General features: G+C 39.1%; 1 protein-coding gene across 4 annotated transcripts in view; it reads left to right on the forward strand.

Moving 5' to 3' along the window:
• The first annotated feature begins 2,819 nt into the window (after positions 1-2,819).
• PNPLA8 (patatin like phospholipase domain containing 8) overlaps positions 2,820-16,614 on the forward strand; it is a 42,948-nt gene continuing 29,153 nt past the window's right edge. For 2 of the 4 annotated variants that reach the window (XM_014831904.3, XM_014831907.3), the window contains exons 1-4: positions 2,820-3,081; positions 9,548-10,684; positions 10,833-10,982; positions 16,365-16,516. In XM_014831904.3, the coding sequence (XP_014687390.1) occupies positions 9,638-10,684; positions 10,833-10,982; positions 16,365-16,516 (1,349 nt within the window). In that variant the 5' untranslated portion in view covers positions 2,820-3,081; positions 9,548-9,637. The remainder of the gene's footprint in view (positions 3,082-9,547; positions 10,685-10,832; positions 10,983-16,364; positions 16,517-16,614) is intronic. The other 2 variants (XM_070504753.1, XM_044770354.2) reach the window with 2 other exon arrangements.

A 16,614-nucleotide genomic window follows, 5' to 3' on the forward strand; every position in this document is an offset into this window, starting at 1 on the left:
TAGCAACCACTGACCTTTTTACTGTCTCCATAGTTTTATCTTTTACAGAATGTCATATAGTTGGAACGATACAGTATGTGGACTTTTCAGACTGGGTTCTTTCACTTAGTAATAGGCATTTAAGTTTCCTCCACTTCTTTTCACGGCTTGAAGCTCATTTCTTTTAAGTGCTGAATAATCCATTGTCTGGATGTAACACAATTTGCTTATCCATTCACCTGCTGAAGGACATCTTGGTTGCTTCCAAGTTTTGGCAATTATGAATAAAGCTGCTATAAACGTGTGTGCAGGTTTTTCTATGGACACAAGTTTCCAACTCCTTTGGGTAAATACCAAGAAGCATGATTGCTGGATCGTATGGTAAGAGTATGTTTAGTTTTGTAGGCTTTCCTTGTTTTGAAGGAGGCATGAGCAAAGGCTCTGAATAATAAGAAGACACAGGTATTTGGGGAACTATAGGAGTGACTGGAGGGTACAGAGCAAGGAGCAAGTGGTGAAATTAAGGCTGGAAGGTTGGCAGGGCCAGAACCTAACAGGGCATCCATTTTACTATGTGGAGATGAAGCGCCAGCAAACACTTTAAATCAGGGAAAATACATGGTTGGACTTGCACTTTAGAAAGATTACCTTGGCTGCACAGAAGAGAAAAGCTCTGAGTCGGAGGGCAATCATAGGCTGGAAAACCAGTTTAGATAAGACTGAGTTGCAGGGACGAAAACCTAAACCAACAGTGGAAGTGACACTGTAGAACAGTGGAAAGATTCAAGAGATTTTGCAGTAAGAATCATCAGACTTCACAACTGTTAAAGGTACGGGGGTAGACAAGGGAGGGAAGGGAAGGGCAAAAAAGGAGAAAGAGGACTTGAGAGTTATCTGAAAATTTCTTTTTTTTTTTTTTTTTTTAAAGATCGGCACCTGAGATAACAACTGCTGCCAATCTTCTTTTTTTTTCTTTTCCTTCTTCTTTTCCCCAAAGCCCTCCAGCACATAGTTGTATATTCTAGTTGTAGGTCCTTCTGCTTGTGCTACGTGGGACACCAGCTCAGCATGGCCTGACGAGCAGTGCCATGTCCGCACCCAGGATCCAAACTGGTGAAAGCCTGGGCCCCTGAAGCAGAGCGTGCGAACTTAACCACTCGGCCATGGGGCTGGCCCTGAAATTTCTGACATGAGCAGTAAATCTAGACATTTGATAAAGTCTGACTAAATCAGGGAATAAAGGAAAATAAGGGGGGAATGGATGGTGACAAACACTTTCTCCTTGGCCAAACTTTAATTAGGTTTCTCTGAGCCCTCTTCTTGTGTAGGATTGCTGTCTGTCTGGGCCCTGTCTTTGGCCTGTCAAGTCCAGTTTTAGCAAAAATCCGGCCAAGTCAGTTTAGAGAGAATCTCCCACCCCTGATATCTGATCACCCTGGATTATCTGATCAAAGTCCTCCTCACTCACCCTTGATATCTGATCACACCGGTCTGTGTTCAGCAAGAATCCTAAGTCACCTTAACAAGAATCACTCCTACCCTTGATGTCCCCTCTTAGCAATTTTCCACCCACTGACCCCTCTCACTCTGCTCATTGGCTATACATCTTCAGCTCTCTTTGTTCTATTCACGGTTGACCCTAATCTCTCTCCCCTGTTGCGACAGTCTTGACACCCACCGCAATAATCCTCAATAAAGTCTTCCTTATCATTTTAATAAGGGTTAAGAACAATTTTTTCTTTAACAATGGGAAGAAACTTTTCTCCAGAACTAAAGTTACTCCCATATGCCTCTTAATTTGTGCACACCATCTCTTATCTATCGTATAGCTAAATAATAATGCACCGCAGAGGTTTATCATGCATTATCACATACACAATACAGCCATTTTTGCCCCAAGACCCTAGCAAGCTGGCTTCCTCCCCTTAATTAAAAAAAAGGAAATGGTAGCAGTCTAACACCCACTATGTTTGGCAGCTCATATAATTCCTTCCTTAAAGACTTTGCAAGAAGTCTATAAAAGTCTTAGAAGAGGCTAAAGCAATAACAGCCGTGAGTGAGATGGGAGCCAAGAGAGAGAAAGAGTCCGACAGTCTTGGTATTTTTTGAGGTTGAGGTCTAGTAAAGACTTCTTTTCTACGTTTCCTAACCTTGACTTAATTGAAGGAAGCTGTTGCAACTACTCAAATTTGCTGTTGTAGCATAAAAGCTGCTTGACATATAAAAGAATGGGAATGGCTGTGTTCTAGTAAAAATTTTTTTCCCAGACGCTGAAATTTGAATTTCATGTCATTGTCATGTGTCTCAAAATATCCTCTTTATATTTGTCACCGTTGGGAAAGCACAAACCATTCTTAGCTCATCGATGTGCAAAACCCGGCGGTGGGCCAGATCTGCGGTTACCTGGTATGCATAAGGTGTCAGAATTCGAAAAATCTAAGCGTTAAGTGTGAGACTCTTTGTGGGGCAGTATATGCCAACTTCGCAGGCTAACATGCAACATGCAGTGTATGCAACAACAGTAGACGTGACAGCGCTTTTCAGCGCTATTTAGTCCAGAGGCCATGCCCGAGAAAGGTGACAGCAGAGAGGGCACGGCCCCGGCCCACGCTGCTCCACCCCGGCAGCAGCCCACAGCTCCGAGGGCCGGCGCCAGCGCGGACAGGACCTTCACGGACGTGGATGGGAGGATCAGTTTAGGTGACAGGGGATGGAGGCGCGCGACCAAGCCCACGGAGCAAAGACCTCCCAGCCGCCACCAACCCGCTTCCTGCCCGGGCTCACGCAGGCGTGTGCACGCACGCACGCACGCCCCGCCTCGCGCTCAGTCTTGCTCTATTGCGCATGCCTGGGGGAGGGAGCGGAGCTGCGACTGAGCGGGAGGCCGAGGCTTGAGCGAGCGGAGAGCCTCTGGGGCGGCGGGTAGACGCGCCGCGTGCGTCACTTCCGCTGGGGCGGGACGGAGCTGGGGCGGGAGGGCGCCCCGCCGGCTGGTCCTGTTTGTGTTGGAAGCTCAGCTGATGCTGACCGGCCCCAGTGGACGTCGGCGCCCGGGAGAGGCGCCTCGCCAGCGCCGCCCAAGTCGTTGCGGCCTGCATCCCGGTAAGTGGCCGCTGGGGGACAGAGGCGGGACGATAGGCCAGGGAAGGGGGCAGCCTGGTCGCCCTGAGCGCTTGTCCGGCCCTCCGGGTCTTCTTACCTCCCCTCAGAGGACACTTCCAGAGGACGAGGGCGGGGAGACGCCCGGCCTCGAGGACGTCCCTGACCAAGGCTCCAGAAGGCGCCCGGGCCCCGGGAGGAGCCGGCGGGTCCGGGCCTCCGGGTGGGTTTCGCCGGCCCGGGCGCGCACACTGTTTTGGTTTCTCTGGTCCCGCCCCGCGCTGGCTGTCCCTCCCCCGCGACTCCCAGCCGCGTTATCCTGAGTCTGGCTTCCCTGGGCTGTGCGTTCTCCAGCAGTTCTCTGGGGACTGTCCCAGCAGTTACCCTAGGCTCCATCATTCTCGACTGTCAGTGTGCCCCGGATGATTCTGCGGCTCAGTGTTTTCATTCATCAGCGATTTCTTTTTAACCCCACCCACCTTTAACTCTTTCTCTGGCTGCTGTTGCCTGAGCGGATTCAGGTGTGTGCTTTGGAAAAGATGAGGTTTTATGAATCACTGTATTGCAGTGCTTCCCGTCGTTGTCATTTTATCATCATGCTGGGAGGAACCTGGTTCTGCGCCTAAGACAATGACAGCTTTAAAGGAAAGTGGTGACTCTTAGGAAAACCCTAGAAGAGACGTGGCATAAGGGACTATCATAGAATCCTGTTTAAAATAGTGTTTTTGCTTCCAGTAACAATTGCATCCTGGTTCTACAATCCTAGTTGTTGAGATTTCAAGAATGACAAGATTGTGTGTCACTGTATCGAGAAAATGCTGTTGTTAAAACAGTGAAATATTAAGAATTTAAAAATCCGACAATTTTTAAAAAGTATATTAAACTGTGAACTGAGTTTATGCCTCTTATAAGGCAGTTGTTTCAAACCCATTGTAGTTATTTTGTTTAGTTGCTTGTGCAAATTAGTTGTGCTTTCAATGTCAGGACATGTTCTTATTTCATGATTTTTGTTAATCAAACTTTTTGAATGTTGATCTCGTTTTTTCTATTTCTATATCAGATCTGAATTAAAGTCTTGAAAACAATGTCCTTTTAACGAGTGATGTTGAACGAAAGGATCAGTTTCACTAGTTTATACATTTACTTCACATGCGAAGTGGATAAAGTGCAGCTTGTCCTTCGAGTTGTTTTTTGGCTCAGTGATGGCAGAGAAATTGTGCTGAAGAGTACCTGTTGCCTCACTTGTGGAAGATATGTGTGTGTAAAGGTCAGAGTTAGAACTCTTAGCCCGAGACACCTTCCTGTCCCGTCGCGTCTTAATCCTAATCTTTCACTCTAGGGTCTTATATTTACTTTGTTCATTATCCACTACTTTTTAGAACTCGCTCTTGTATTGGTTTCCATTGCCCTGATCTTTTCAGGGTCGCTTTTCTCCTGAGCTTTTCTGTTTCCTTGGAAGACTTTCTCTTCCTAACTCTGGATGGCAGTCAAGGCTCTACTCTTGTTCATCTCTCTAAACCAGAGTTTTAAAATTTGAAACCCAAGGACTATTTTAATAGGCCCATGAATGGGAAATGTCCTGGAAAAGAAAGTGTATATATGCAAATAAGCATTTTTTTAAGGAAGAGGAGCTTTTATCAGGTTCTGTGATCACAAAATGCTCAAGAATTATTACTGGAAACCTTTCTTGGGTAAATCCAGTCTTATGGTTGCAGCTGTGACTGTACTGACAACTCCAAACAGATATCCACAGCCTATATTCCTATAATATATCTTCATTTGACTGTTGCTTCATCCTGTGAATCCAAGAGATTTTTCTTTCATATTAGATTGGCCCCCTTTCCGGTTACCTCATATTCTCAAACGGCATTCTCCCTGTGTCTCTGATTAGGAACGCTTAAGTTATCTTGACACCTCCCTCTCCTGACCCCATTCTTCCCTGTCACCAAATCCTGCGTTTTGTTGTTTCCCCATTTTCAAAGTATGGCTCAAAGTAACCCTCTTCTCCATTATAGTAGTTACCTTAATTCAAACTTTTGTCACCTTATGCTTGCATTATTGAGTGAGTGAGTGAAGTCCTCTGTACGTTCGTTCTTTCCATCCTCAGCTGAACCTCTGCCTAGCAATTCCGTTATTTCCTCTAGTTAAAATTTAATTCCATTCCCTAGTGGTTGGTCTAAGCCTCGCTGTTCTGTCTATGCCTCCACTGTGTTTATACTACCCTATAAACAGGTCATCTAGTCTTCTCTGCTCTTTCTCAGCAGATGATGGCACCTCCCAGTTTACATTCTTCTCTTCATCTTTCTCCAATCTAACTTTTGTTCCACCTGAGTTTACTCTCAAAACTCTACATTTACTAGTGTTATGATTTGGGAGCAGTTAAATTAAGCTTGTTGATTTTGTTGGCAGCTCTCTATATTTAGTAATTCTTGTTTGACAATATTAGTTTCTAGAGAGGTGTATTAAAATATTAGGATCACGGAATTGTCTAGTCTTGTAATTTTTTCCCCTTTTTTTGGCTTTATATTCTGTATTTCAATGCCAAGTTGATAGATGTATTCATAATTGGTCTTGAGGGTTATATCTTGTTGGAAAGAAACAGTGCAGACTCCTTACCGCAGTGTAGGCCTATGTAGCTCTGGCTTCTGCTTGACTCTTGGGCCCGTCTCTACCGTTGTTCCCATTTCTTACTTGCCTTCACCCACCTTGTTCTTCTTGATGTTCCTGAATAGATAAAGCTCATTCCTGCCTCCAAAGTCTTGGTTGCTTTTTCCTCCGCCTTGAAGGCTTTTTCCCCAGATACTTTTAATACTTTGCTTCCTCACTTCATTCAGGTCTCCAGTAAAATGTCAACTCAGTTCTTCTCCTGACCGCTTCGACTAAAATAGCACTCTTGTGCCCTTCCTCCCTAACCTCCACTTTGTTTTTCTTCATGACGCTTTTTGACTCATAGTATACATTATATTAGTTATTTGTTTATTTGCTAATAGAGTGTCTTGTTCTCCAAGGCCTAGAAGACTTCCTGAAGTTTACTAAGTAAATAAATTATTCCTTTTACTATTATATACTGTCCTTTTTTAATCCTTATCTAGTGCTTTTGCCTTAAATTTGCCTTAAAGTGCCTTTGTTTTCTTTTGTTTGGTGTGGGCCTGGCATATCATTTTGCCCACTCCTTTATTTTCAGCCATTCTTTGTCATTATATTATAGGTGTGTCTACTAACTAGCATGTAGCTGGAGTTATCATTTCTAAAATTTTGCTCTTCCTGTTCACTGGGAAGTTTTTATTTTTGCCTCTTTATTTTTGTTCCCTCTGTTATAACATTGAACATTTTAAACCTACTTAATTTTTTCCTATTATTTCTAAACCTTGGTTACACATTTTCCTGTTGGCTATATTTGCTGGCACTGGAGGTGAGGATTCATTGCCTTGCTGGTTTTGTAACCTTTGTGAGTTAATCTTCAGTGGTGGTTGCTTAGAGCGGGAGTCCCACTTGCCCTAAGCTTTGGAAGAGTCCTTACATGGCAGTAGAGTTGACTCTGCCGAGGCCCGCTGGGCTTTACCACGCTAACTAGTTTCCGTTTGCTTGGTGTCTGCACCAGCAAGGCAATGTGACTGCAGATCCAGGCCTGTGACTCCTCTTCAACTGTGCATTTCCCACTGTTGTGTTGGTTTTTTTGTTGTTGTTGTTGTGGTAGAAAACATAAAATTTACCGTCTTAACCTTTTTTAATTGTATAGTTTAGTAGCATTAAGTACCTTTACATTGTTGTGAAACAGATCTCCAGTACTTCTTCATTTTGCGGAACTGAAACTCTGTACCCATTAAACAACAATTTTCCTTTGCCCCATTCCCCCAGCCTCTTGTAACCACCATTCTACTTTCTATATCTATGCATTGACTATGCTGCCTGGCTTATGTCACTTAAGGTCCTTAAGGTTCATCCATGTTGTAGCATGTGACAGGATTTCCCTCCTTTTTAAGGCTGCATAATACTCCATTGTGTGTATATACCACATGTTGTTTGTTCATCTGTCTTGGACATTTGGGTTGTTTCCACCTCTGCTCTTGTGAATAGTGCTGCTGTGAACACAAGTGTGGAAATAACTCTTCAATTCCTTTGGATGTATACCCAGAAGGAGGATTGCTGGATCATATGGTAGTTCTATTTTTAATATTTTGAGGAACCACCGTACTCTTTGCCTACACCATTTTACAGTCCCACCAACAGTGCTGAAGGGTTCCAACTTCTCCACATCTCTGTCAACACTTATTTTCTATTTTTTTGATAATAGCCATCCTGATGAGTGTGAGGTGATACCTCATTTGGTTTTGATTTGCATTTTTCTAAAGATCAGTGATGTTGAGCATCTTTTTCATACGCTTTTTTGCCATTTGTGTATCATCTTTGGAGAAATGTCTAGTCAAGTCCTTTGCCCATTTTTTAATGTGTTATTTGATTTTTTGTTGAGTTGTAGGAGTCCGTTATTGGTTTTGAGCATGGCTCTTTATCCACAAGTACTTTAATTGTATTTCATCAAGTATTTCTGTGTTGGGGATTGTGGTGCTTTTATGTTAATTCAGCCTGCTAAGTTGACTGCAAGTCCTGAGGAGTTCAGAAGAGCCAGGAAGACAGATATGTTTGTTTCTTTTCTCTCCTCTCCTCTGTACAATCCGATATTTGAAAATAATAGGTGCACATGCAGTTTAGAGAGATTTTGGTTCAGACTCTCCTCTTCTGGACAGCCACAATAGGTTCTAGGTTTCTGTCTTTCTCAGGCTTGTCCCATTGCTCCATCCTGTCAGTGATCTGCTGGAATCATCTTTCTAATGTCATTCCTTTGCTTAAAATATTTTATTGATGAGTTTGAGTTTTAATTTCCTTGACAAGATTTACAAGACCCTTCATAATCTGGCCCAAACTATCTTTACAATATTATTTTCTACCTTTCCCTTATTATTCTTTCCAGGTCCTGGAGGAAAACTAGACTACTTGCAATTTTTGCTCTTTTTGTGTTTACTTGTGTCTATTTTTTTCCATGATTTAGATTTCTCGCCTTCCCCTCTCATCTTTTCCCTGTGATGATTTCCTTTTTAACTTTGCCCAGTTTTTAGCATCTTTTTTTGGACTTACCCGGATGTCTGCTCTCACTTTGTGTCTTCCATTAACATGGCACCATCTGTTAAAGTGCTTTAAATTGTTTGCTTTCTCTAATTACAAAAGTAATACCTGCTCATTGTAAGTAATTCACAAGACAAAAATAAAAGTAAAAGCTCTTCTCCTCATTCTCCTTGATCCCACTCCTCAGTTCACAGTAAAAAATAAACTGGTTCTTATCCTTTCAGAATCCCTTTGTCTCTTTTTCTGTATATGCGTGTGTGTAGCCAAAGATTTAAACTGCACATATAGTTTTTGTTTTCTTTTATCATATGATATCTGCATTTCAACATCTCTGTCTCTTCATGGGTGTATAGTGCGTATAGCATTGCAGCTTGCCTTTTTCTCTGTGCTGTGTATGAAGGATATGGCAATATATGCAGATCACCCAGTTCTGCTATTTTAATTGCTACATAATATTATGTGGTAACTTCTTCCATTGTGTGTATGAACCATAATTTATTTAACCATCCTTTGCTAGAAGGCATTTAGCATTGTTTTTCAGTGTTTTGTTATTTCAAGCGGTGAGGCAGGGAATGTGTGTATATACCCTAGCACTCTTTTGCAAGTATTTCTGTAGGATAAATTCTTAATGGTGGAATTGCTGATCAAAGAATATGTACCTTTAAAATTTTGATAGATAGCATTTAAAATTTCATTAGATACTGTCAATTAACCATCTGTGTCCCATTTCCCCAGCCCATTATCAATACTAGATATTATCAATCATTTACATTTTTACCAATTGACTTCCTTGATTTAATAAATACGTATTACTAGAAGATAGTGAAATCTTTACGTGGCTCTCTCCAGCTCTAGGACTGAAAGTTCCTCAGTATCCGTTTGTCTTTGTGGTTTCCGCGTCTAGCACCATGTTTAATGTAGATTAAATATTCTATAAATGGTTTGCAGTGAATGAAGTATAAGACCTGACTCTTGTCTTCAAAGAACTTCAAGTCTGGTGTTATATAAACTAGTCAAGGCTTTAACAATGAGGAAGAAAAACAGCATAGTATCTAAAATGGATGTTCGGTTATGTGTTGTAGGAAAACTCATCTGTTGGGTAGCTTCCCTAAATTACTTCTCATGAGACATCCTGCTACTCACTTTCTTTTCACTGAGTTCTGTACTGCAAGGTGAATTATTTTCTATTAACTTAAAACTTCAAATCTATATCAGCCATAATGGAAACGTATTATTCTATCTTCTTTTGAGACAGGTTGCTCAGTTTAGTTCAAGTAGTAATGTATTTTGTCGTATGCCCAATTTCAATTTTACCTTGAATTCTAATTTTTTTTTCCTCCCGTTTCAGGTAAGACCATGAATTATGGCATTTCTTAAATGAAGCATTGAGGACTGACGTGAGAGTCATAACATATAGAAAATAAATGCGTTTTAAGTTATGTCTATTAATTTGACTGTAGATATATATATTTACCTCCTTAGTAATGCAAGAAGTCTTTGTGGGAAGCAAAGGAGCAAGCAACTGCATTTCTTGTGCTCACCTGAACATTACTGGAGCATAAGCCACATCAGTCTGCAAAGAGCCTTTCACACAAGCAAAGTAAGATGTAAATGGACCAAAAGTGAAGCACACTCTTGCAGTAAGCACTGTTACTCTCCTAGCGACCATGGTGTACATGTTGGAATTTTGAAACTTAGCACCTCTGCTCCCAGGGGACTTACAAAAGTGAGCATTCGTATGTCCCGTATTAAAAGTACTTTGAACTCTGTTTCAAAGGCTCTTTTTGGTAAGCAGAATGAAATGATCTCATGTTTAGCTCAATTTAAGCCAAGTTCTCGAATATTAAGAAAAGTATCAGATAGTGTCTGGTTAAAACAGAAAAATGTTCGACAAGCCATTAAATCTTTGAAAAGATACAGTGACAAATCAGAAGAAAAGAGTTCGTTTCCAGAAAAGAAAAGTCACATTATAGATACAGATAAAGATATAGATAAACAAAGCCTTTTTCATTACTCAACTAGTATAACCACAAAATTTGGAGAGTCATTCTACTTCTTATCAAATCATATTAATTCATACTTCAAACGTGAGGAGAAAATGTCTCAAAAAAAGGAAAATAAACATTTCCGGGACAACTCAGAACTTGAAGACGAGAAATCCAGTTCTCCAGATTCTGGTGTCCTGACTGATGAGAAGCAAGACTCAGAATCTTCTTTACATACTGTGGACAAGCCCTCAAGTCCCAGTGGGACACCTGAGGTTCTTCCAGTTTCTGCTAAACAGAGTATTGCTAACTTTCTTTCTCGTCCCACTGGAGGTGTACAAGCTTTAGTAGGTGGTTATATTGGTGGACTCGTCCCCAAGTTAAAGTACAATTCCAAGAGTCAGTCAGAAGAACAGGAAGAGGCTGGGAAAGCTGAGCAGGCTGTCAGCAAAGACAAAAATGCAGAGGAGAAAAAGCGTTTGTCTCTTCAGCGGGAAAAGGCAAGTTATTCAGTGTGGTTTTAAGGTTTAATTTTCGTCAGATTTATAAGTTTCATTTCCTAATGGGACCTAAGAAGCTTTAATCATTTGTTAGTATTACTAGAGCAATTTCATATTCTAATACATACATTTTTATATGCCGTTGTAGATTATTGCAAGAGTGAGTATTGATAACAGAACCCGGGCATTAGTTCAGGCATTGAGAAGAACAACTGACCCAAAGCTCTGCATTAATAGGGTTGAAGAACTGACCTTTCATCTTCTAGAATTTCCAGAAGGAAAAGGAGTAGCTGTCAAGGTAATTCTGATTTATTTAATCTGGTTTTGTCTTGGAATAAAAATAATAATGAACCTTCTAAAATGGAGAAGACAATGCCTTTCATTTTTTTATGTAAATATTTTTATCATACATGTAATCTGTTATATAGTCAGTAATTGCCCCATTTATTCTATGATATACATTATGTTAAATGCTCCCTTTTATTCTATGATATAAATTATTCTATTAGTACTAGTATCTATGCTTTGAGATTAAACATTTTAAAATAGAAGCTAAATCTCAGTATATCAGTTGAATTGCCTTGTAGCTGCCAAGTTTTTCTTAAATTCAATGTAGATATTTATACTATGGTATTACTCTTTGAAGACAGGACATGTAATTCATAAGCAAACTATTGCTAATTTTTATTTCATGATCTTTTGTATTTGAAAGGAAAAATTTTAATGACCTTATCGATAATTGAATTGGTGATCATGTTAATAAAACAATTAGGTTTGTTTTGCCTCTGTTTTTTCATATTTAAAATAGGGAAGATATTTTAGAGCCATTTAAAGAGACTACTTTGACAGAAATACCATAAAATATGATCGATGTGGTTGTGTCTCTTTACATCTGTACTACAAGTATTTGTAATATTTAATGAATAATTTGAAAATATCATATAATGAATATAGATGATGTTAGCATTTGATTAGAGAGCTTTTAGTGCTTATTTTAAACTTGCCATTCAGAAAATTGTACATTAACTTAGTTCACGTTTATTCCACTTTTGACAACCATCTTGCTGAAAAATTACCTGTCTTTAGATAATGTACCCTTCTGTAGTTTTATGTTGTGTAATTCATTCATTATAATAGTTAAACTTTATAATTTCATGTTCATAAAATTTTGGATTATATTTCATATATGTGTGATTTCTTACCTAAAAGATAAATTTTCCAAATATAGATATGCTTTTAAGTCCATTTAACATTTCAATGATATACTGAAAGCAGAGACCTAAAATAGAATTGCATACTTTAACGAACGTTTTAAAAATGTTTTATTGAATTATAATACATATGCAGTTTTAGGTATAAAGTTCAATGAATTTTCACAAATTGAACACATGCATGTAACCAGCACCCAGATCAAGAACAGAATTTCCCAGCACTTCAGAAGCTTCCCTTGTGCTGTCTTTGAGTCTGAGTCTCCCAAAAAAGGAAACACAGGCTAGTTTTACCTGTTTTTGTATATTATATAAATTATGATGATTGGCTTCTTCCACTCAATACTCAATGAGGAGGAATCATTCACATTGTTGTGGGTAGTTGTAGATCATTCTTTCTTAGTGCTTTTGTGTTCCATGGTATGAATTTATCACTGTTTATTGATTGTACTATTGATGGATTTCTGGGTAGTTTTCAGTTTTAGTCTATTATGAATAGTCTTGCTAATACAAACATTGAGGACTTTCTTATTTTGCATAACTGATCCCACAAACCTAAGGACTCTGCAATACCAAGGAGAATTGTGATATAGGAATGTATATTTAGATCAGTTATGAAGGAAAATCTAGATAGCCTGAAGAAAGTTCTCAGCCTTCCACTAAATAATAAGCCTCTCAAAAACAATGAACTTGATAATTGCTTATGATATGTTAGCATGTATGCTCTTATGTGAACTTTCCCAACTAAATTTTTCATTATTGGCAAGAATTGAGCTTTTTAAAAATGTTAACAGTTGTTTGTTATAAAACATCTACATGAGTTTTACTTTTTTCTGTGAGTACCATTTTTATGGTGGCCACGCCTAGGGAGTTGTCTTTGATATCTAGTGCCCTAAAAGAAGCTGGTCTCTTTCGTTTATGTGTATTTTGTGTGCTGATTTGTGGCAGCTGCATCTAGGAAATTGCCTTTGATGATTGTTTTCATTGTTGGTTGTGAAGGTAGTCTCCTTTCACTATTTTTTTAAATAAACAAGTAACTTTTTATTATTTAAAAAAAAAGAGCAGCATGTGGACATTGTAGAAAATTAGAAAAAAAGAAAAGCGAAAATAAAAATGACATATTTCTACTAGCTTGAGATTGCCATTGTAATGTATTAGTGTCTATTTGTGTTAGTCAGATTAAGCTCAGTTAAGCTTTCATAACAAACAATACCAAAATCTCAGTGGCTTAACAGAGAAGTTTGTCACTCATGCAAAGTCGCCTGTGGGTTTGGGTGACTTTCCAGGACAGTGAACCTTCTTGTGGTGGCTGCTTTGATCTTGTTCCCTAAATCTCAGTGTGAGGCCCTCTCCATAATTGCTGTAGCAGGGTGAGAGAATGTTTCAACAGAAAGTGTCACAGGTTTCTTCTCCTCACGACTTACTTGTCCTGCCCAGTTACGTTGGCCTGAGAAATACTTTGTGTGCTTAGAAGGGGAAGCAAACTGGATATTGGTGAACATTAGTAATGTCTTCCAGGGTATTCCTCCAGAAATTGTCTGATATATATATATCTATATATCATATATATAGATATATATATATATATATCTCCCCCAAAATAAAGTCATTCTGTATGTACTGTTTTGTAACCTGTTTTTTGTAAATTTTTATCTCATCCTATACCCATTTTGAAAATGTTCTCTATATAACTGATTGGATCCAACTGAGGGTCCAGTCTAGACCGTACATTTCACCTGGTTATTTTCTCTAAGTCATTTATAGTGTGGCCTAGTCCTTTCTTACCCACATCTTCAAAGCTGACTAATTGAAGAGACCAGACTGGCTATCTTGTAGAGTGGCTTGCTTTCTGGATTTATCTGGCTTCCTCCTCATTGGTGTTATTTGATGTATTCCTCTTTCCTTTTTTATTTCCTGAACACTGGAATTTAAATGTAAAGACCTGTTTGTGTTAAACATTTTCTTTTTAGAGCATTGTAGATGATGTCATGTGCCTCATATTGCATCGTATCAGAAGATATATAATTGGCTGAATCAACCATTAGTAATGCTAAGGTTGACCACTAGATTAGGGAAATGACAGTCTGATCTTGTTGTTGGACAGTTAGTCTAGAACCATTATCCCATCAACTGTCAGCCTGTTTCCAGAGCTAATCTTTTCATTAAGGTTCTGGAATGATAAATTTCTCATTGATGTTCTTCTGTAAGCGTAGAGCTTTCCTTCACCAACTAAAGCTATTCGGTTACTCTCAAAGACCAATTTGACAGGAAAAGCAAGAGAAATGCTTAATTTCTTTCTACATAGCCATCGGTTTTCAAAGTAAAGTGTTGCTTTAAAAGCTACCTCAATGGTGACATGAATTTTTGGCATCCTTTTTTTTTTTTTACTATCATTATGAACTCATAGTTTTTCATAAATTGCATTTCTGTAATCTTTTTTTCACCTCTCTTTTTTCTAAATGGTGAAATTTGTCTCAACTTTGACTTGTAGGGGCCCCTCTGAGCTGATTCATGTGTCTTTTAACTTTTTATAAAGATATCATATACAGAAAAGCATACATATCATAAGTATACAGCTCCATGAATTTTCAGAAGTTGAACACATCTGTATAACCAGCACCCAGTATGAGAAATAGAATGTTACTAGCACTCCAAAAGCACCTTTATGCCCCCTGCTAGTCACTGTCTCCAAAAGAATTGACGAGTTCCCCTGATTTCTGGCAGTGTAGATTAGTTGTGCCCCTTTTTGCGTGTTATATAAATGGAATGATGCTTTTCTCAATTCTTTGTTTCTCCCCCAAATCAGCCAGTGCCTCAAGGGAGGAAAAGCTATAGTTTATGAGCCCACTTCCTAGCAATTATCTCCTCTCCAGATTCTTTTTTTTTTTTTTTTGAGGAAGATTAGCCCTGAACTAACTGCTGCCAAACCTCCTCTCTTTACTGAGGAGGACTGGCCCTGAGCTAACATCCGTGCCCACCTTCCTCTACTTTATATGTGGGATGCCTCCCACAGCCTGGCTTGCCAACTGGTGCCATGTCTGTACCTGGGATCTGAACCGGCTAACCCCAGGCCACGGAGAAGCGAGACATGCACACTTAACTGCTGCACCACCGGGCCAGCCCCACCCTCTCCAGATTCTTAGCCCCCTCATATCCTGAGTGTGTCAGCAGCTCTAATGCTTTTATTTATTTTATTTTATTTTATTTTTTAAAGATTGGCACCTGAGCTAACAACTGTTGCCAATCTTTTTTTTTTTTTTCCTGCTTTATCTCCCCAAATCCTCCCTGGTAAACATAGTTGAATATCTTAGTTGCAGGTCCTTCTAGTTGTGGCATGTGGGACACCACCTCAACGTGGCCTGACGAGCGGTGCCATGTCTGCCCCCAGGATCTGAACCAGCAAAACCCTGGGCCGCTGCAGCAGAGTGCACGAACTTAACCACTTGGCCACGGAGCCGGCTCTGCTCTGATGCTTTTAAACAGATGGCATTTCTTCTGTATTTTTTCAAACTTTTCCAATTGTTCTTGGAAAGAGACTATTCTATCCTAACCAGAAATGAAAATTTATGTTTCCGTCTCCACCTTTGTCCAGGTTCCTCTAGTGGGCTTGGAGCTTAACACTAGCCAGGGAACAAAAAAAGGAAAAAGAATTTAGAACAATAGTATTTGAGATTTGACTTATCATAAAAAAGAAACAAAATGAATGATACATTGGGAACTTATTTGATTTACTGAAGGTTACACAGCACAAGTATAGCTGCCACTCAACTATTCCCTTAAACCTGGGGTACTGACCAGATAAGATGCTTCTGTGCACAGAACCTGGAGAATCTTCAGTAAACTCGACATAGAACCCTAGGGTTTAAGTTCTTGCCTCTGATTAACAGTGTGAAGTTGAATGCTTAGTATCTTGAAGTCCTAGGTTTGTCTAAACTAGTTCTTCAGTTGTAATGGTCAGCTTTTGCCTTCTACCTTAGTTTTACTTATTAATTAACATTTGTCCGTATTTTGCTGTGAGCTATCCTTGTACCCCATCTGCAGTGTACACAGATGGTTTATTCTTTTTCTTTTAATAACAAGTTTAATTTCCAGTAATTACTGTGAAGCAGTTTCATTTTCTTTAGGATTTGGACAAAATTTTATATAAAATTTATAATGTTAACCTTTTGTTATATCAATTAATACTTTGTAAATTTGTGCAAAGCAAATTATATTTTCTCTAATTGTTAAGCATTGTACCTTTCAAAGAAAATACTTGGATAGAGGTTAATTTTTGACCTGGATATTAGGACAAATATATATTCTAAATATTGACCAAGATGTCAAAAACTAATCTATTATTTAAGATTGTTGAGAAAGTAGTAAACACTTCAACTTTGATTATGCGTGATGATCTACATGTGTTAAAAATAATCATATGTTTTCAATCTTGATTTGACAGAAGCAACAAAATATCTTTTCTCTCACTTTAGGAAAAAATTATTCCGTGTTTGTTACGATTGCGACAAATTAAGGATGAAACTCTTCAGGCTGCAGTCAGAGAAATTTTGGCTTTAATCGGCTATGTAGATCCAGTGAAAGGAAGAGGAATCCGAATTCTCGCAATTGATGGTGGAGGAACAAGGTAAGGCAAAAAAATGATTTTTTAAGACTATGGATCCAGTTCAGCCTTAGGAATTTTTTAAACTGATTTCGTGGAATTATATCATTATAAAATCAAAT

This window comes from Equus asinus, chromosome 1 (genome assembly GCF_041296235.1).
Source record: "Equus asinus isolate D_3611 breed Donkey chromosome 1, EquAss-T2T_v2, whole genome shotgun sequence".
In the NCBI taxonomy this organism is placed as follows: domain Eukaryota; kingdom Metazoa; phylum Chordata; class Mammalia; order Perissodactyla; family Equidae; genus Equus; species Equus asinus.